At 42.8% G+C, this 21804-nt stretch overlaps 1 protein-coding gene and 1 long non-coding RNA gene across 4 annotated transcripts; both read right to left on the minus strand.

The window, feature by feature from the left end:
• Positions 1 to 9211: 9211 nt before the first annotated feature.
• Positions 9212 to 13972, minus strand: LOC124693436. 3 transcript variants are annotated; one of them, XR_007000020.1, is made up of 6 exons: positions 13631 to 13972; positions 13248 to 13397; positions 11781 to 11945; positions 11164 to 11305; positions 10655 to 10788; positions 9212 to 9420 (listed from the first exon to the last, which is right to left on the minus strand). It is a non-coding gene; the product is annotated as an uncharacterized LOC124693436 (long non-coding RNA). The 3 variants fall into 3 exon arrangements; XR_007000019.1 differs by lacking the exon at positions 13631 to 13972 and having other exon boundaries at positions 13248 to 13609; XR_007000022.1 differs by lacking the exons at positions 10655 to 10788; positions 13631 to 13972 and having other exon boundaries at positions 13248 to 13601.
• Positions 13973 to 17969: 3997 nt separating this feature from the next.
• Positions 17970 to 19146, minus strand: LOC124693467 (peroxidase P7-like). Its single transcript, XM_047226944.1, has 3 exons — positions 18928 to 19146; positions 18640 to 18831; positions 17970 to 18521 (listed from the first exon to the last, which is right to left on the minus strand). The coding sequence occupies exons 1-3, from the start codon at positions 19144 to 19146 to the stop codon at positions 17970 to 17972; spliced, it is 963 nt and encodes a 320-aa protein (XP_047082900.1).
• Between the last annotated feature and the right edge of the window lie 2658 nt (positions 19147 to 21804).

A 21804-nucleotide genomic window follows, 5' to 3' on the forward strand; every position in this document is an offset into this window, starting at 1 on the left:
ATCAAACCAAATTCAAGTTGTTTCCAAAGAAAATAAAAAGAAACTAAAAATGCCATAGAGGCATATGAGAGTAATTTAGCAAATTTGTGAATTTGAGATCCTTGACCCTAAGACTTGTTGTGAATGGTTGGATCACTCCTATATACCATTTCAACACCCAACAACACCATTTGGGTCAAGCCAATTCAAATTAAAATTCAAATGCAACATATGCATAGAAGCATATGTGACACTTAGCCATTTCACCAAATTTTGACCTAGGACTTTAAACCTTGACCAAATGATGGGAAACCATCTCTCAACCTAATATAACCCTAAATTGACCCTAACCAATGTCCAAGTAAAGCAAGATGAACAATTTACAAGTTTAATGAATTTTGACACATCACCTCTTATGTGTTATGGCCATTTTTGCAAATCTTTGAACAAGACCATTTGAAATGGTTTCCATGGTTTGAAAATGTTTCTAAACTAATAATAATCACATTAGAGTCAACAAAAGTCAAATCAAATGGAGAGAAATCAAATAGGAGAAAATCCCAATTTCACTCTCATACACATAAGGCCAATTTTGCAAATCTTCATCAAAGGCCACCATTGCTTGATCTATTGTTTGTAAAACTCTTATATATGATAAACAAACACAATTGCATCAAAGAAACCAAAATCAAATCAAAGCAAATCTCAAAATCAACATACATGTGATAATGGTCATTTGGCCATTTTATAAAATGTTCCTCACTTTACCCTCTCGGCTTTGACTTTTCTTCAACCAAACTTGGTCAACTATTGCCATGTCATCCAAGACCATGTCAAGGTGAACAACTTTCATGTTGACCACCAGCACCGATGTTGACCAGGTTGACCCAGCAAAGAGGTGCCAAGTGGAGACTTTGAATTAAAGAGAAGATAACCCCAAAATTGAAATCTCACAAACCTTTGCCAAATAGGACACCACCACCACCATTCTTTCTCTTTAATTACATGATTGAACTCCACCAAAAAGAAATACAAAATTCGACCAAAAGTTTCATGCGGCCATTTTCACAAACACATGGCAGGCATCATTCCTGATTTTGCACACATGCTATTATCCTCTGGTTCTTAGCCTAAACTCCTTTCCAATTGTGATCATCAACATCCTTGTACCTCCCCTGCATCATCCTATGCACTGCAGCCCTCCTAAAAGTGGTGCAATGATCAAGAACTCACCCATGCCGGCCATGTGAGACATCACCATGCCACCCTACCTCAACACCTCTCTCTGGTCCATCCAAACTTGTCCACTAGATTCACCAGGAGGTACTGAGCATGCTAGACACGATGCCCATCCAAACCGTGCACGACAAAGCCCTAACTAGACCGTGATCACCACGTCTGGGCGCGCCAGAGCGTGCATCAGCATGCTTCTGGACGCCGCAGTACACTGCCTCGACTGCACGCTCTCGTCTCCCTTCCCATCCACTTGCGCGTGCACACTCCACACCCTTCCAGTACCTCGCCAGACACCGTCATTGGCCGTCGCCTGCGCCGTAGACGAAGACATGATCAAAGTTCTGCCGTGCCCGTACTGCAAGCACTCGATCGTCGCCAGCACGCCCTCGTCCTCCCCTCGCTGCCCCTTCACGCGCGTCGTCCTCGCCATGATCCAACTACCTAGCGCGCCCCCTACCTTGCCCCTTCGCGCCCTCGAACGCCGTCGCCATGAGCGACCCCTCTCAGCACCCGCGGCACCACCTCTCCCGCTATAAATAGAGGAGCTCCGGGCACCATTTCTTCACAACATCTCCTCCCCTCTCACCACTGGTTCTCCTCGCATCAATAGCTAGTCCGATTAGCACCTCCACCGCCGGAATTTCAAGATCGGAGCCGCCGGAGGCGCAGCTCACCGTCGACGATAGACGCTACCCCACGCCTCGCGACGGTACCAGGAGCTTCCTCGTCCTTGACAACGACGCCCAGCACCCAGCAGAGCCCCGTGGGAACCTCCGTCACGCCGCCGACCCCCTACCTCGCCGGAGCAGCACGTTCCTCTCCCTCGTCGATGACGATGACTGTCGACCATCCGATCCACCTCTAATCTGACGGCCGAACTAAGCCCTTACCGTTTCGGTGTTTTACAGCCACTGACGCGTGGGACCCCATGTCAGCAGGCCCGAACCGTTACTGGGCCAGCTTCTCTTTTCAAACCCTTTCGGCCCATCTATTTTCCCGCGCAGCCCAACAATTTAAACTGTGTATTAATCCATTTCAGCGAGTTATTCCATTCTGGTCTGTGCTATAAATTGAATAGTTCAAAATCAAAAATTCCAATTTGAGTAATTCAAAATGTTCCAGAAAGCTTATGAATTTATCTATCCAATGCCACTGGTCCCATCTCCAATTTCAAAGTAGAATTAATCCGATAAAAATAACAAGACAGGGGCTTTTGCAAATTGAAACTTTATTTAAAATTTAACCATAATTGTTTTTGAATTGATTCCAACTCTAATAACTCACAATCATTGTCCTCTAATTGATTATGCAATCATATAGACAGGTTGTTTGTATGATCATGGGCTAGATTCAAAAATTGGCTATGTAGTCAATACTAGCTCATTTAAAACTATTTCAATTTTAGGAATTTAAATCTATGAGGTGTAGCACCTCATTTAAATCATTTTATCAAGTGCTATCAAGTAATGTGTTGACCTCTTTTGCTTAGGTTGATATTTGCTCACTTGTAGAATTTAAATCAATATAGTTTTTAAGTTGCCATGGTTATTTAAATCACATGAGATGATGAATCTCAATTAAATCACTTTTCTCAAATAATAAAGGTGAAGTGTTGACCTTGGTCAACATGTGATCATCCCTGGTTATTTGAGAAGATTAAATCTTAAGAAGAATTCAATGAGAGGAAATTATTTCTCCCAAACCAAAGAGAAACCCTAATTCCAAGTTTCAATGAGAGGAGATTATTTTCCTAATATTAAATAAGGAAACCCTAGCATAAGTTGTGAATAAATGTTAGGTAGTGAGGTTAGATCCTTTGTGTGAGCCAAAAAGGCTAGTTAAGATTACTTAAGTGTTGTTTGGTGATTGTATCCTCGTATTCGTTTATAGACGCTAGTACCGGAGACTATCAAGAGGGAGAGGTCTTCTACCAGGAGGAAGAGCCAGAAAACTTTGATCACCTCACCAACCAAGGCAAGCTAGACTAATGCAAGCTAATATTCGTGCAAAGTGCAAAGCTCTACAAGAGCAAGGCACCATTACTTTTACTTTATGCTTAATGCTCCTATCCCAAGTTTTTAGTTTACAAGGTTTACTAAATTTTGTTTATCAAAGTACTTTTTGATTTATGATTCACTTAGTGTAGTTATGGAGTAGTGCAAGAGTATCAAACTTAGCCTAGAGCAATCCAAGTGGCTTAGCACCCCTTATGACTAGTTGCTAGTGCTAAATTAAAGTTGACTACTATAGATGGGAACTTGTGAAAACCAATGACTTTGAAAACCTTGGAATGATGAGTCATTCTATTGAAAGATTTTGAAGGTGAATATGACTTGTGAGTGACTTGGTGAAATTTACCAAAAACTGATGGTTGGGTTCGGATGCGATACCATTCCAATTTTACAAATACCCCCACAATACCTGAATCTGGGTAAGGCTTAGCTGGAAATTTATGTGTCTTAGTATGGGTTCCCTCTAAAACAAGCGTCATCGGGGTTATGCCGGAAGCTGCCTCTACAACAAAAGGAATGATGTGAAATGACGTGAAATGAGGTGAATGTCCGGCCCAAGCCCTGTGCAGTTCCCAGGCTGACTGTCTATCTTCTGGGAGGCCAAGCTCATGGGAAGAGGTGCCTATACTAGGGTATGTAAATGAAAGGTTAGGCTTGGTAGTTCGCGTACTGCGTACGATAAATCAGGGCCAGTTACCCCTGACGAGCTATTGCAATTATTGTGGCACAAGTGTACAACCTCTGCAGAGTTTAGCCTATTCGAATAGCCGCGTCCGCGGTCATGGACAGTTGGAAAGGCCATACTGTTCCGTCATCAGAATTTTTTTTTCTAAAAATATTAATGGTGAATGGTGACTTGTGATTTGAATTGAAAGGTGACTTTGACTTTGAATCACCACTGAGTTGTGGGAATGACACTAATGTTCCCACTTGAGTTAAGTTAGGCAAATGAGGAGTTTTTGATTATTAAAGTGTTTATGAAATAAAACTGGCTTTATGCAAATGAAACTAGAGCTTAGAACCCCTTTACTATAGTTGACAGTATTTACCTTAGTATTAGTTTGCGAGTACTTTAAAGTACTCATGGCTGTGTCCCTGGCTATTCAAATGGCCAGACTATGAAGAGGAGTACCGGAACTCGGAAGAAGGACAGCATGACGTCTACGACAACTAGGATCACTCCTGACGTCAACAGTTGCCTGTGGAATAGATGGACTACTACTACGCTATTTCGCTTCCGCCATGTGTTATGTAATGGATCAATAGAACTTCTATTATTGTAATAAAGACTGGATCATGTGATCCTTTATTTGTAAGACGATTATGTGTTGTAATGAATGATGTGTTGTGATATCAATCTATTATGTCTCGCAAAAACAATATTCCTGGGATTGCGAGGAATGGCATAATAGGCATCTGGATTTAAAAATCCGGGTGTTGACATTGCCTGTGGATCCCGGGTCCGTCAGCTGTAGGCTCGCACTGTGTAATAAGCATCTGGGTGCTCCTGGAGCCCATGTCTCGCCCTCCTGTCCGAGGTCCACAACCGATATCTCAGGGCCAGCCATGCAAACATCTTGCATTTCATGGGGGAGAAGGATCCCCACACTGGCTTACTCATGCTCCAACTCATGCTTCCTTGGCATAGCATACCATAGGTGCCTTTTGCCGTATACCTTCCGGCTTCCACCCCTTTCCAGGAGATGTGGTCCGGGCTCCCTTCCTCCCTCTGCACAGACTCCACTGCCTCCCAAAGAGTCAGACATTCCCTCCAGAGCTCCTCCGTCATCTCTCCCGGCATATCGTCTATCCAACCATCGTCCGGAAGTGCCTCTCCCACAAGCCGCACATTCTTCCTCCTAGTTGGGACCCTCGCCATGACTTCTGGTGCCAACTCCTCCGCGGTAAACCCATTGATCCATCTATCCTTACAGAAGTATGTTGAGAGCCCATCTCCCACATGGAAGTGTGCGAGGCTCTGGAACACCTCCTCCGCCTCTGGGTCCTTCAGCCCTGGCAGGCCCTGCCATGGTCTTGTCCTGTCCGTGCGTCGGAGCCAAAACCACCTCACTCGGAGCGCCAAGCCCTGCAACCTCAGATCCTTCACTCCTAGGCCGCTAAACTTCTTTGGCTTGCAAATGGTTTGCCACGCCACTAGGCACTGCCCTCTGACGTCTCCAACGTATCTATAATTTCTGATGTTCCATGCTAGTTTTATGACAATACCTACATGTTTTGCTCACACTTTATAATGTTTTTATGCATTTTCCGGAACTAACCTATTAACAAGATGTCGAGGTGCCAGTTCCTGTTTTCTGCTGTTTTTGGTTCCAGAAAGGCTGTTCGGGCAATATTCTCGGAATTCGACGAAACAAAAGCCAAACATCTTATTTCACCGAGACGGACCAGAACACCGAAGGGGAGCCAGAGAGGAGGCCCAGGGCCCCCACACCACACTGGGGCGCGGCCTAGGAGGGGGGCGCGCCGCCCTATGGGGTGGGCCCCCAGGCACCCCCTCGCGCCGCCTCTTCGCCTATATTATCCCTCGTGACCTAAAAACCCGACACCAATTGACGAAACTCCGTAAAGACTCCGGGGACGCCGCCGCCATCGCGAAACTCCGTTTCGGGGACGAAGTCTCTGCTTCCGCACGCCGCCGGACGGGAATTGCCCTCGGAGTCATCTCCATCGACACCACCGCCATCTTCATCGCCATCGCTGTCTCCCATGATGAGGAGGGAGTAGTTCTCCCCCGAGGCTGAGGGCTCTACCGGTAGCTATGTGGTTCATCTCTCTCTCCCATGGTGTGATCTTTATGTGATCATGACCTTTGTATCACTATTAGTCTATGTGCTACTCCAGTGATGTTATTAAAGTAGTCCATTCCTCCTCCATGATGTAATGTTGACAGTGTGTGCATCATGTAGTACTTGGCGTAGGTTATGATTGTATTCTCTTGTAGATTATGAAGTTAACTATTACTATGATAGTATTGATGCGATCTATTCCCCCTTTCATAGCTATTGTTGACAGTGTGTATGCTATGTTAGTACTCGGTCTAAATTGCAACGGTCTATTATGCACTCTAGAGGTTACTCTAATATGAACTCCGGATGTTGTGGAGCTTGTTTACTCCGGCTTGAGGTGTGCTTTTATAGCCCTACACAATGAATGGTGTTTGTTATCCAACAAGAGAGTGTGAGAAAGTAGCACAACTGAAGAGAAGTTATTTATTTATGTGATCATTGTTGAGAGTGTCCACTAGTGAAAGTATGATCCCTAGGCCTTGTTTCCAAATATCGAATCACCGTTTATTTACTCGTTCTACCGCATGTTTACTTGCTGCCATATTTATTTCAGATTGTTATTACCACTCATATTCATCCATATCACTTGCATCTTACTATCTCTTCGCCGAACTAGTGCACCTATACATCCGACAAGTGTATTAGGTGTGTTGGGGACACAAGAGACTTCTTGTATCGTAATTGCAGGGTTGCTTGAGAGGGATATCTTTGACCTCTACCTCCCTGAGTTCGATAAACCTTGGGTGATTCACTTAAGGGAAACTTGCTGCTGTTCTACAAACCTCTGCTCTTGGAGGCCCAACACTGTCTACAGGAATAGAAGCGTGCGTAGACATCACCCTCCTTGGACCTCATCCTTGCCCGCCCAAAAAAACGCTCTCATCCATTTGTTAATTTCCTCCAACAGCCAAACCGGGGCCTCTGCGACCACCATTTGGTGCACGGCCCTAGCCGCTACCACCGAGTTTACTAGCACCAGCCTCCCCTCTCTCCGAATGAGCCCTCTCTGCCACGAAGGCACGCAATTGGTAACTTGGTCCAACATTGGCTGCCACTCCGCTTTAGTCAGGGGTCTGAGAGCTTACTGGAGCCCCAGATATCTGATCGAGAACCGCGCCAACTCACATCCTAGAACACGGGTGGTTCTCTCCTCATCTTCCTGCAATCCACGAATCAGGGTAGCTGACGTCTTTCTGTAGTTGACCTGTAGGCCTGAGGCCTCGCCGAACAGGCCTAGGATCTGTCTCACGGGCCATAGCTCCCTGCTCTCCGGTTTTAGAAATATGACCACGTCATCCGCATATATCGACAGCCTCTGTAAGGGTGAGATAGCCGTCAGGTTCCCGAAGAGCCCGTACTCAGTCGCCTTCGTGATCATGGCAGACAAGGACTCCATCGCCGCTACAAACAGCATGGGTGAAGTTGGGTCACCCTGCCTCAAACCTCGTCCATGGTAGACTCTGTCTCCTGGCACTCCGTTCACCATGACCCTCGTGTTCACCGTGTATAACAGGAGGGTGATCCATTTGAGAAACCTCTCGCCAAACCCCATTTTCCTCAGCACCTCAAACAAGAAACTCCAAGAGATAGAGTCGAACGCTCTCGCGAGGTCTAGCTTCAGAAGTACGCCAGTCTGTTTCCTCATGTTTATCTTTCTGGCCACTTGTCTAATTAGAACAAAATTGTCATGTAAACTCCGGTGCTTGATGAACGCCGATTGATTCATGCTCACAATCTCCCCAAGCCTTGATCTGACTTTGTCAAGCACCGGAGTTTACATGACAATTTTGCGAAACTCGTGTAGAACTCAAGCTGCTTGTAAATGAATACTTTGTCATCATAGTTCAGACTACATACTTTACATTTTTTGCTTTTTCCGCAAGCGTGCTTCTTGAGATATCTGCAGTGGTAGCTTTCTTTTGGCGAAACCAAATGCAAATAAAGCATGTTCCATTCTGTTCAGCAGAATAGCATAATTACCTTCTAGCAGATTTTTATTGCAGTTCAGATATTCTGGTTTAGTTACCTATCATGGTTCAGAGCTGCAAGCTTGTACATTTGAGAGGTCTACAAAATTCGTCCTAAGTGTCAAACAAGGAGAGGAAGTAACAAGTTGGTCCAAGGTGTATATAACTACAAAATATGTTCTCTGATTTGTCCTCACGGTCTCCCGGATCCTCATAGAGATTCCCATCGTGTCGACCACGACGTAGAGAAGCAGATGTGGCCGGATCTGCTCTGCCACCGTCTGTCGGAGGCGCCACTTGCCATTTTGTAACAAGCATTCAGCCCACGTTTGGCGGCTTAGCTTGTTAACCCCAGATTCAGGATAGACAGAGAGATAGGATGCACTACTGTACGGTCCATATTTAGGGGCACTTCAAAGTGCCCCAATAGGTAGCCAAAGTGCCCCTAATTACTTTTAGGGGCACTATGAAAAGTGCCCCGGATGCTTGTGTCCCTAAATGTATTTGGGGCACTTTGAATGAAATGTCCCAAATACATTTAGGGGCAGTTTGAAAAGTGCCTCTAAAAGTTTTTAGGGGCAGTTTGGAAAGTGCCTCTAAAGATTTTTAGGGGCAGTTTGGAAAGTGCCTCTAAATGTTTTTAGGGGCAGTTTGAAAATTGCCTCTAAAGGTTTTTAGGGGCAGTTTGGAAAGTGCCTCTAAATGTTTTTAGGGGCAGTTTGGAAAGTGCCTCTAAAGGTTTTTAGGGGCAGTTTGAAAAGTGCCTCTAAATGTTTTTAGAGGCAGTTTAAAAAGTGCCTCTAAAGGTTTTTATAGGCACTTTGAAAAGTGCCTCTAAAGGTTTTCAGGGGCACTTAGTGTTTTGCCTCTAAAGTTTTTCAGGGGCACATTGAAATTTGCCTCTAAAGACATTTAGAGGCAGTTTGAGATGTGCCTCTAAATGTCTTTACAAGCTAGTAAACAAAATGCTCCTAAAACTACAAGCATGACAGTGGTCATATTACAGTACTAATAACATTACAGTACTAACATGCACATATTTGGTCAAAGTTAAGGTATAAGTCATATTACAGTACTAATAACAAATCACAGTGGTCACATTACAGTACTAACATGCACATATGCATAACTTTGCAGTTTTGGAGGCATTGTCTTCCACAGATGCATAAGACAGTATCTAAGCAGTTTTGATGTAACTATGCAGGTAACTTTCTGACTTCCACCCTTCCTCTTCTTAGCAGTAGATGCAACTGCTTTCAACTTCTTCTCAAGTGCACTTCCTGATGCACTTATTTGTGTATTAGGAAATGAACATATTAGGAAAAGAACCCTGAGCTTACCTGTTCAATGTCAGAAGCCACGACCGATTGTGTATCTCCTGGTGAGCCAATTGGGACTGGATCATCCTCGTCAACATGCCTTATTGTAAGAACAAATCGTGGACATTTTATGCTTAGTAGTCTATCAATCCAAGTTACTTTTGAAAGATAATAAAAGCAATGTTGGACTGTTGGTAGCAGTTATGTGGACAAATAGTTTTGTTGAGATTTAAAATTAAACATTTGTAGATTTGATTGTCACATACTCACATTGCTATACTTGTTAATATCCAATATTACAAAGTATGAGAAATTGCATGAGGAAGAACAGTTGGAGTGAGCATGGAACAAACATACTCAATATGTAGCAAGAGTACGATACATGCTTGTTAGAAAGAAAAGAACAGTTAAAGGGTGCAATTGGCAATGCCTTTTAGTGAATCAATAGCTTTGAACTGACATGAGTAATAAATAAATAAATTATTCATATATCTAAATATGTTAAAAAGAAGAATTTAACTATGAAAAATGTCAACAGCAGGCAAAAGTTTGAAATATATAAGTTAAAGCAATAAAAACAATCCGAACATCTACGGCGAAAGCTGCGTTCAAAACTAAATCAAATCAACTAGTCCTGCAACCTAACCTATAGACAATTGTTCACACCAGATCACTAACAAATAACAATCTACCATGATTTTACCAATACTTGAAGAAAAATTGACAAGTACAAGTCTAGCGTGCTGACCAGACTAGTTAAGTAACTAAAAATGTCCAATTTATTACTCCCTCGATCCATCATATGGGTCACCAATTTAGTACAAAGTTGTAATAAACTAATCATGGATTGGATGGAGTAAGCTTTTTTTGTCCTGGTCTCCTAAAGCAGATCTAGTGGATGAAGTCTTACTTTCGCACCATACAATTGCTGGTTCTGTGTCAAAATTAACGCCATAGAAAAGGAAATAGTAGTGTAAATCGCTCAACCCATCTGCCACACTAGCATAATTCAGTTCATTGACCTCATAATCACAGTTTCAACAAATAAATTGCAAATATTTGATATGCAGATCCAAAACAGTTGATGCAAATATTTTACAATGTTCACACCAATAAGAAGAATGTGAGACATGCAGCTTCTAGGAACCCAGTGTGCTTAACGGAAGCAGTTAAGTAGCAGGCAACCCACCTTGCAGCATCTGTGCTACTAGACAGCCTTGTATTCACTAAATTTAACTAAGATCTACTAGAAACCGCATTTCATGTAACTGTGACTCGGGCGGGGCGCTACACATCAGCTGAGAAGGCAGAAGAAGCAAGAAGGGAATCCTCACCATGATGATGTTGAGACCCTCCTGCGGGATGTTCTCGAGCGAGACCTGCTTGATGGCCACGAAGTCGCCGTTCTCCAGGTCGAGCCCCTTGTAGACGCGCCCGTACGCCCCTTCCCAATCTCATCTCCGAGCATCTGCAGACACCCGCCCACACACAGAGAGTGAGTGAGAGAAGCATTCCCCCGAAACGAAACGAAAAATTCTCAGCACGAAACACCAATTCCGCCGCATGGATAGAGCTACCAGTCTGGGGCTTGGGCCTAACACATGACAGTGCAATAAAGGGAGGTTAACAGGTACACCACAGGGCCGAGGAGAAGAGATAAATTGCAAATATTTGGTTTATTTTTGTTACAACAATTGATGAAAATGTTGATGATTATATAAAAGGCAGCTACCAAACATCCCAATCAATTTCCCAACTAAGAAATACAAAACTTTGTGGGATAAGAAGACCCTATCCCTGATATAGGCTCAAGAGAAATAAGGATTACAATGACGACACTTACTGTGAATCAAGTGCAAGAGCATAGATGAGATGCACCATCTAACAATAAGTGCCCTTTAGTTTGGAGAGCCATGTCAAAGTTATATTCCGCTGGTCCGGTTGATTAAACTAGCATGTGATCAGGGTGTGACAATTTCAACTGGCTGCAGAAACGAACACAGAAAGTCAGAACTAGCAAGATTCACTTTACGTTCATACAAGATAGCAAGTGCACCCGTCAATCACACTATCACCATCAGGAGCTACAGGAGACACAATGAATGTTATTATCTTTTTTATTTATGTCTGCCATATGTTTCGGTGGATGAGCCATTTTTTAATACTGAAAAGGAAAAAATACAATCATAAATCAAACAAAAAGGAGAGTGTCCATTTGCTTGGTGCATCATACTAAGATTTGATGCCGCGCAAAAAAAACAGCAGCACGGCATGATGAATACTAGAATCATTCCTAATACCAAAGATACTTGGCCTAGCCACATTTATCCAAGCAAAGTCAACTTAAATTCCACCTTCATGAGTTACAACAGTTGGTGAGAAATCCCTAAAATAACTAAAAAAAAGTAATCTCTATAGAAATACAAAATTCTGAGATAAAGAGGGAAGTTAGTTTCATACCAACCATGACGCTTCATTCTGATATTCTGGTTTTATATCCAAGTTTTCAGGACGTACAAGCTGCTGTAGCAAAGACACCTTCTCAAATAGTTCTTCATGAAATCTCACATCTTCCGGGACCAAAGCAAATACCGGATTAGCTTTGTCGTAACATATCTCAAGGCCCTAGAAGCACAAGTAAACCATGATAAATATCGTAAGATATGCTAGAAAGAATAAACAGTCTGGAACATACCATAAATTATTGACAGATAACAGGATGACAGAAATATTAGCAGCTTACAGTTATATCATAAGTAACAACAAAAAAGTTCATTTTGAGATACACAAATATTTACCAGTCATGTAACACTGCAAGTCTTAATCAAATGAGACTTGCACGTGACCAATGTAATTTGCATCAAATATTGTCTATTCAGAATAAATGAAAACTCTAAATTGTAAAGCTTAATCAAAGATGAATATTTACAATATATATGATCAGAGTGGCATTTGAACCATGCAAGGGTGAAATACAACCAATTCTTGGAAAACATGATCATGTTGCTTATCCTGTCCTAGAATTAGCATTCCAAGTCTAAATCTTAATATTATTATGCAAAAATATCAGCCATCATGGCTAAAATCTTGTCAAAATATATTAGTAATCACTAAGGATGACAAATTGCTTGTCAATCACTCTAAATTCAAGATGGTGTAGGATTATGATCGCCATTTTAAATTGCTTGTCACATTTTCAAGTATTAACTAAACACAGGTATCGAATCTAGTTGGGGGTGGTGAGACCCCACAAAATATTTCTCCATGTACAAAAATCATCAATCCCACAAGTAACAAGTTCACCGAGTATTAATTCATTGTTGGTTATATTTAGCATTGTTAGCGGCATAACAAGAAACCAACAAAGACATTGATCAATGTTTCAAAAAAACACTGGTAAATAGTTCGGTATAGTATACTTGCAACAGTTAGGCTCAGGGTTCAACCATGGGCAGGTGCTATACATAGAAGCCCATCGTCTATCTCTAAATAGAGATTTATCTTCAAACCCAGAATAATAAACACACTAGTTACTTCATTACTGAAGCAACACGTAAGTAGATGATACGGTGACAACAGCGCCAGGCACAGCTACCCGTAGGCTGATACCCACACGACAAAGAAAATGGCTTGCCTCATGCAACTGCAAAATCTAGTTTGTTCTGAAGTCCACTGACAATGAGAAATCAACTAAGCAAGCATGGACCCATTGTAAATGAGGCATGAACCATGTTAAACCTGAAGTTGAAAGGAATATATAACGGATACAAGTGCACAAGGAACAATACGAAATTCACTACAAATGAGCCAAATAACTCAACCTGAAATAAGTCAGAAATAACCACAGTGATGATAAGAATTAACTCAACCTGAAACTTTAAAGTAAACATTCAAAATAAAAAGATTATGGTGACAGGCAAGAAATACCTATTGTTATAAATTTTGTTTGGCCACACCATTCGTCTCCAACTCTCCATTCTCTTTCCTCATTATTCAACGCACAAGTGAATAATGCAGCAGTGGCCAAAAGCTAAATATGTCCAGCTATGCTCTTGAAATGAGTGCTGTAGGGTGGCGCTGAGGCATGGATCCAGCGGAGGAGTGCATTTATATATCTTGATTGTGCAAAGATCATATATTGAGGATACAACTACGTAATCGACTGATCTCCTAGAACAATTGTGCACGAAACGAAATGCGAAAATAACAGGAAGGGGAGGGTGACAGACTGATCTTACAGCATTCACACTTAACGTTGAACAAAAACGATTAAAAAATAGAGCAGGAAATCGAGTGACCTTGGAACAAACCTATTGTTCCAGTTGGCAGTTTTGCTCCTCAAGCCGCTCAATCGTCACATGTTGGTTCTTTAGTTTCCACCCGATATTGTTCAAGCACAAGTGTCATCTTATGTTTTTCTATCTCCAATTCAGATAGTTTAGGTCTTGATCCTGAATGCATTGAGAACATTAGCAACAAACTTTGGTGAAAACTAAAACTACTAGGTAATGGCTGACCCCATCCAGCATATTCAAACCAGATACTAGTTAAGAGATACATTTAAGCAAAACAACAAACAAAATCGAACACACCAGGATTTGTTAGAGGATACTGCATACAGTAACATATTTTTCCACAGCTGCTAAATCTGATCTGCGTTAATGTTAAGTCAGAGCAAACTAACTTGCGTCTATGTTTGTAGTTTGAGAGCTTCCTCCTATAGTTTAATTTAGTGCAAGCTGGCACCTACTGTAGCCAAACACTGGTTGCGAAAACACATTATATTGGATAATGCAACATATATTTTCCAACTTTTCTAGTAATAAGTACAATACGCTGTTTTAACTCTTGATTTGCATGTCATCTGATGAACGGAACTGCGTTTTGAAACTGCAGGATGAGCAACAAGATGGAGGTTGAGGCTGCAGTGGAGGCAACCGTCCAGTTCCTGAACAAGGCGGTGAAGCTGGATCTTTCTGTCTGAGGATTTATCATTTTCCCCTCTGAAATTTATTCAGAGAGCGCTTAAATGTTACAGCTATATACAAAACATACCTAGTGGACTAACTAGCTGGATAATCTCACTAAACCTAGTGAATTAATCTCACCATGTAATTCTAGTTCGAGAGATTGTTCTATAGGTTTCAGAGTAGAGAAAATGAATACAACTTATCAGTACTTTATAATGTGAAATTTAAGTTATAATATTGCTTAACACTGTCCCACATTCTACATAGCTTTTTGGATTTGTTGCCATTTCTAGTAGATTATTTCTCTATATCCAGAATTATTTTGATCAAATAATTGCCATTTCTAGTTGCCATCCACACTCTTACTGCCATGGTACTGTCACATGATCTCTAATTTGATTTCGATTGTCATCTCCTTCCTCCCAGGCCGGCCACCATCTCCAGTTCTCAAATCCTTCAAGGTATGCTATCCTACTGTCCTACACCTCCGTTCCCCTGTCTCCCTTCTTGTTTTCTATCACGATAAACTACTAGAACTGCTGGGGCTGGGATTGGGAGTCTGTTTTCCACCCAGGCTAGAACTCCTGCATCCCTCAACCATATTCACATCACAGGTTAGATGAATGAGTCTGCTATTCCTTTGGCTGATTCATTCTTCCTTTTTCATCTAATCACACCATACCACCTTTTCTTCTTCTTAGGGTTCTCTTGAATCCGTTTCAATTGGTGAAATAATACTAAGTTTCCGCAGGAGTGCTATTTGCTTGTTTTTAATTTTTGTATGATATAACATATAGTGTGTTTAGAGTTGTGTAGACAGTAACATATCTAGTGTGTTTCTGTTTACAGACGGATCTTCTCAAACCGAAAGGTAGGATTGAGAAGAAAAGTCCTTATTTGCAGGAGCTACAAGATTGAAGGCAAGGTATAAATGATGCTTCGTTGTTTAAAGTCTACTACTATATACTTTTTCCTATAGAACCCAGTTTTCTGTAATGCACGGCCTACTTTTTAGCCACTTTAAACATGCATGGGTTAATCTCTTCAACGAGCATGGTTAAGCTAACCCCCCTAATTCTTATTCATGTGCTCAGAGCCTTAATTGTCTAATAACACATCTCTGTTGAGCTTTTGCTCTCTATATACATTTCGATACGAGGTATTGTTACAGGATAAAAGTAATTCTTCTTTAAGCCTTCATATTCAGTTTTGGCCTATTACCTATGTAGAACCAACTAATATTTAGTTGCTACAAATGATTTTATTTTGTACTCTAATATCTTTCCTGTAATAGGCTCCAGAAAGCTTTTGACCTACTGAATTTGTAAGTGCGAATATTAGACGATTTTCTTCACATTATTGCTGCAATTGGATTTTATTTTCGCAATGGGTAATATATCTACTTCCCTGATATAAGGAACATAACTACTTCTATGGTTAGTCCGTTTATTCTAGATGTGATGGTAGGATGCTGATATTGGAGGAACAAGCAAGCGAATCGGGAACAAAGAGCCTTGTTGGTCGGACAAGTAAGATGGAAGCCGATTAGATGAACCATGTTAGATGAACCTTGTTGTGTATTTTATCTAATGGTGTCAAACCATGTTGTTCATGATGTGGCGATGAACACTGTTGGTCATGGACATTAATTAGATGCATGGATTGTGAATCCTTGAATGTTTCAAAATGTTGCTCACATTGGAGTTGATTCAACTGTTTTGATCAAGATATATACAATGCAGGAGTACATAGGTCTCAACTTTGTTGAGATCATCAACTAATGGAGGCAACTAGCTAGTTCAGATTATCAAGTAAATTATTTCAGGTTAAACTTGTTCTAGTGGAATGTTCTATAGTAAACTTGTTCTAAATTATCAAGTAGTTTGGATTATCACCTAGTTTAGCTTTAAATTATCAAGTAGTTTGGATTATCACCTAGTTTAGCTTTCAAGTTCTATGTGATGGTTTGTAGGAATTTAAGTGTTTAAATTATCTATTTTTATTACCAGATGTTTATGTCTGTTGTTTACACATAATTTGTTGTTTTTAACTTTGTTTGAATTTGTAACTAAGCACTTGAATTTGGTGTTGTTTCCATCTATAGAATTTGGGGCATTTGTGAAACTGCCCCAATAGGTATATAGCAATTGGGGCACTTCTTGAAACTGCCTCAATAGGTGTATACCAATTGGGGCACTTCTCCAAACTGCCCCAATAGGTGTATACCTATTGGGGCACTTGTCCAAACTGCCCCAATAGGTGTATACCAATTGGGGCACTTCTCAAAACTGCCCCAATAGGTGTATACCTATTGGGGCACTTGTCCAAACTGCCCCAATAGGTGTATACCAATTGGGGCACTTCTCAAAACTGCCCCAATAGATATCACCTATTGGGGCACTTCTCAAAACTGCCCCAATAGATAGAGCATTAGAGGCATTTTGGCAAAAATGCCTCTAAAAGGGGGTATTTAGGGGCACTTTGAAAAGTGTCCCAGGGCAAAGTGCCCCTAAATCCCTACCGTGTAGTAGTGATGCCTGCCGGCTGCAGCAGCAGTCAGAGATAAGCGCGCATTGCACCGGCCTGCGCGGCGTTTTATCCAGGTTCACGCGGATGTGCAGTGACACGGCAGGGCATGGCCGCCAGACTGCGCGCGCAGTCGATCGAACACGACGACGCCTCGTGACGGCGAGGAAGGGGCGACCGCCGGCGGCCGGCCCCCTCCCATGTGACGGCCGGAGGCGGCGGGCATCTCGCAAACAGGCACTACTCCCCGCTGCTCCGCAAGTGGCCTTGCCGTTGTCATGACACTGTGTCACCGTGGCCGCATGTTTGGAGCTTGGGGCTGTGCGCCCGTGCCCACGATGCATGTCGTGCTCGATCCGTGTGTCGCAACTTGCACTGAATTATTGGGGACTGCCTCTGGCTGCAACTAGATTAGCAGTACTTCCTTCTGGCTCCAACCTAGATTTCAGATCACATGCACCAAGTTTGATCCTACATTTTGACGGCTGTCTGCCTATATGCAGAAATAAACACGAGCAGATAGAGCATTTTGACGTCTGCTCACTGATGCGAACTTGGGCTCCGGCCGGTCTGTTCCGTGGTGTGTACTGTGTACTGCATGCCCCCAAGTCTCACCTCGAAATTGAATTGGAAGTAATCCCAAGCAGCTGATCGATCACTTCCGCAGCTGATTGAAATAGTTAATCAACATCGGCAAAAGTACCAACACTAGCATCCCAAGCAGCTGATCCATCACTTCCGGAGCGATCCTGTTCTGCCTCTGCCTGATACTTAATTTAGTATTCTCTAGCTTAGATTTCACATCACATGTACCAAGTTTTTAGCTAAATTTTGACGACTGTCTTTCCAAAATAAGAGTGAAAATATTGAAAAGATGAAGCATTTTGGTGTCTGCTACTGATGCGAAACTGGGCTCTGTTGTGATGCTACCTCTATCAGTAATCCCAAAAAGCTGATAGATCTTTGTGAATTATGTTCTTGATTAATTCATCATTACAATTGCCAAAAACAAAATGGAAAAAGTGACCGGATTACTAGACCCATATATATAGGTAAATAGCAGCCTTTTTGACTATTTCATATCGAAGATGTCCTCGCGAGTTGGACAGGACTGGACTTCAGTCTTCACCACACATTCATCCTCCTCGGGACCTCAGTTGATCTTCTTGCAGTCCAACCTAATCTCCGTGGCCGTGTCTGCCGACGGCGCGAGGTTGCCCATCCTCACCATCGCCTTGGCGAAGTCGGCGAAGAACGTACTCGCTCTGCGCCTGTACATCCGCACCAGCACGTCCTGCGATCCGCCATTGTAGAGCTCCTGGTCCGAGTGGAACAGTCCCTGCCTGCTCGCAAGGTTCTCGAAGTAAGCGGTGTCGAACGTGTCCGGCGTCGTCACGTCGATGGGCGCGAGTGTGCCGTCGCCGCCGGTCTGCGGGCACGTCTGCTGCCGGAGCGCCGCGAACGTGGCGTTGACATTGGCGTCGCTGTAGATGCGGTCGCGGAAGGTGGTGCACCGGGCCTGCCCGATCGTGTGCGCGCCGGAGAGCGCCGTCATGTCCCGCGGCGAGAGCCCCTTGTTTCCGAACATCGTGATTAGGGTGTCGAGGCTGGACCCTGGTCCTGGGAGGTTGGAGTTGGCCGCGCTCTGGCTCGCGTTCAGCGCGTCGCGGCGGCCCAGCTGCACCGTCCACGTCGGCCCGCCAAGCTGCATCATTGTACCATCTCGCTGATATAAGCTTTGGTCGATGCAAGCAATAATGTGTTTCTGTCTGCGAGATGATCCATGGATCGATCGTGGTAAACCCTAGCTATAGATAGATTACCAGGTTGACGCTGTCCCGTGCGGCGAGGGCGACGATGTCGGCGCAGGAGACGGTGGCGCTGCAAGCCACCTCAACCTGGGTCTTGATGGCGTCGATAACGTCGTACCCGCGCACCGAGTTGGCGTTCGGCCCGGCATTCTTCTCGCCGGTGAAGCTCGCCGTGTCGTCAAGCAAGATCGACGCGTCACAACCCTGCATTAATTCCGACATCAGTAAAAATGTTAGAAAGCAGTGCTTTAGATAAATGAATTGCAGCTGGCTAGGTGACACCAATGTCGGACGACTCACATTGACGAAGCAGTCGTGGAAGAACAGGCGGAGGATGGACGCTCCCATCCGTGGCTCCGTCGCCACAGCCTGCGCGACCGCCGACCGCACGATGGTCTGCAGCTTCGGGCATCTCCTGTCGTAGAACCTCGACGATAGCTGGACACCCGCAACGCCGGCGAGCAGCGGGGCCAAAGCAACGGCAACCAAGAGCAGGCACCTCGCTGCAGCGGCGGCCATAGGTAACGAGCTACAGTTCTTGTTGGATGAGTACTAGGCTACTAGCGATGTAGTGATCCTACCACCAGAAGAGATGACTCTACTAGTGGTTCATGTGAGCGTAACCGAGACAGAGGAACGCGTATATATAGTGTATGTCTCCGGCTAGATCGTGCTTGCATATGGCGACCGCCATGGAGAAATTGGCTGGACGCCTGAACTCGAGCTGGATGGGTTGACTAATCTGCATGCTGGAGCCTGACGGTGGGCAGATTAAGGTTGGACTCTAGTGTTAGCGCCGGATCAGATCGATGCATAGCACGATGGTGTGGGTCAGATCGATGCATGCATAAGTGCAACTTGGGCTTGAAGAATTGATTCATATTGGAGTGGTTGACGCATGGGAGTCAGGGAGTGTACTGTCTGTCCAAAGAGTGGATCAATAGGACAGGAGTCCCTGCAGGTCACTGGCTAAACGATATTCTTTACGCACCTCTACATTTTTAGATGCCATTTTTTTTTTCCAAACGATCCACCAAGGATCGAATTTTCATTATCAGGGGAGATAACGAAAATACAGCAGTGTTCACGAACAGCAAAACAAAAGCGGAGGATCGCCGCCTAATGCTAGCGTTTTTAGGGGGGAATATTACAGAACCAGCATCTAAAAGTTTTATAATTTTATACTATAAGCATCTGTGTTGAGCTTAGTTAGGTGTGACATGTGCACAATCGAGTCACGCCGTCTTCGATCTTCCTTCAAAAAAATGGTTGTGGCTATTTATTTATTGACTGAAAATTAATTTTGTTCTCAGATAATTTCATTAAATTTCAGTTGCAACTGATGTTATAATTGATAACTAGCACGAATCACGAAAAAAATCTAACATTATAGGATTTAACCACAAAGCTGAGAACTAGTAAAACCTTTAAAAAATAGTTAGCTGCGTGGAAACTGAGCCCCAACCTTTACTCACGTTCGGACACAAAATATAATGGGCATGGGTTCTGCACAATCGGCCTATATCAAAGCTTGATATGCTTGCAGTTCTAATCACGAGTATAATCATTTGTTACCTACAGGGGCGAAGCCAGAAATAAAGATCACTGGTGTCATCCCTCTTAATCTACCGGTGTCATTTTGTATTTCTAAGAACATTGATTAATTTACAAGGGAAATTGTAGAAATCCATTGGGATCATTTGACACCAATCAACACGAAATCCATTGGGATCATTTGACACCAATCAACACATGCTAGCTCCGCCCCTGGTTACCTACTCGGATTGTTTTGCCACTGATTCCAATAATTAATACGAGCTTTAAGTCAGGTATGCCTGATAATGCCACTTAAGTGTACACATTGATCTTCGCAATCTTTCACAGTTTTACGTCCTATGCTTAGGGCTTATTCGATATTAGTGTTTTTTAAGGAATTACTAGCAAAAGTGCCCGTGCGTTGCACCGGGAAAAAAATAACGAAACACTTCAAAAAGACAATCTGTGTTTACACTAATATTATATTGCAAGAGGCTCGCTGCACTAACTTGTAATACTGTAGACTGGTAATAATTGTGAGCCTCATTCTTAAATTTTATTAAGATATTCAAACGAATTTACAGTTAGTAGAAACATAAAAAATTCCAAAGGTTTCAAAATTTAGTACTGAAAACATGAGTACGGCTTAAATTTCGCATGACAATCTAATAAGCCGAGCAACGTAGCTTTACTTTGGCTTTTCTCCCATCTTCTCCTCCAACATAGACCAATAATATCTCTTTATATGTCCACTTATATAATCCTCTAGATAAATTGCACTCGGTTTGTATTAATATGGTGTAGTCTTTAAATGACACTCTGTATATTTCAGTAACATATATGATTTTTACTACAAAATTTATAATATGGTTAGTCTTTAAATGACACTCTATATTTTACAATGGTTTAGAATTTCAATGTAAAAGTATTTATATTTTAAGTTACATACAAATAATAAAATTTGACTCATTTAATATTTTTGAAATGTAACTCGGCATCCCTGCATTCGTAGTTTCTGCAAAATAGGCAAAGATAGCAAACACAAAAAATTGCCAAGCCACATAGTTTTGGGTAGCTCACTCGAGGACTGCTCTAGTCCCTTGGCTATTATTAAAGAACTCCCGGGAAAGAGATGGTCAATCTCCAATAACAATCCTCATCCTCAACTGCCAGAGGCACTTAGCGGAGCTCCCGGCGACGGGCACGAACCTGTCGATTTCTTCCTCCTGCCCGCCGCTGGGACCAAATTCTCACTCGTCGCATGACCGGCAGCCCCAAATTCTCTCTCGCCGGTGATATCTTGGCAAGCTCGTTTTTATGACGGGTTACGTAGTTTTTCCCATCACTTTTCCCTGCTGGAGTTTAACGTCCGCAAAGTTTGATTCCAAATCTACAAAAGTGGCGATTTAGACAGAGTAAAAACGCCCATTGCAATATAATTATTAGCTACAATACCAGCATTTGACCAGTCTATGATAGACAAAGGAAAATACTAAAGCGAATAATCTAACTTGGGTATAACTCATATCTCTCCTCATTTATTATGTTATTATGCTACTTGCATTAGCAAAAACGTTGAGCTAAGTAATCTGCAGTAGCGTTTACCTCTTGATTCTGTCACAGAACTGAGTTCAGCATAAG

The sequence above is a fragment of the Lolium rigidum genome, chromosome 1 (genome assembly GCF_022539505.1).
Source record: "Lolium rigidum isolate FL_2022 chromosome 1, APGP_CSIRO_Lrig_0.1, whole genome shotgun sequence".
NCBI classification, from domain to species: domain Eukaryota; kingdom Viridiplantae; phylum Streptophyta; class Magnoliopsida; order Poales; family Poaceae; genus Lolium; species Lolium rigidum.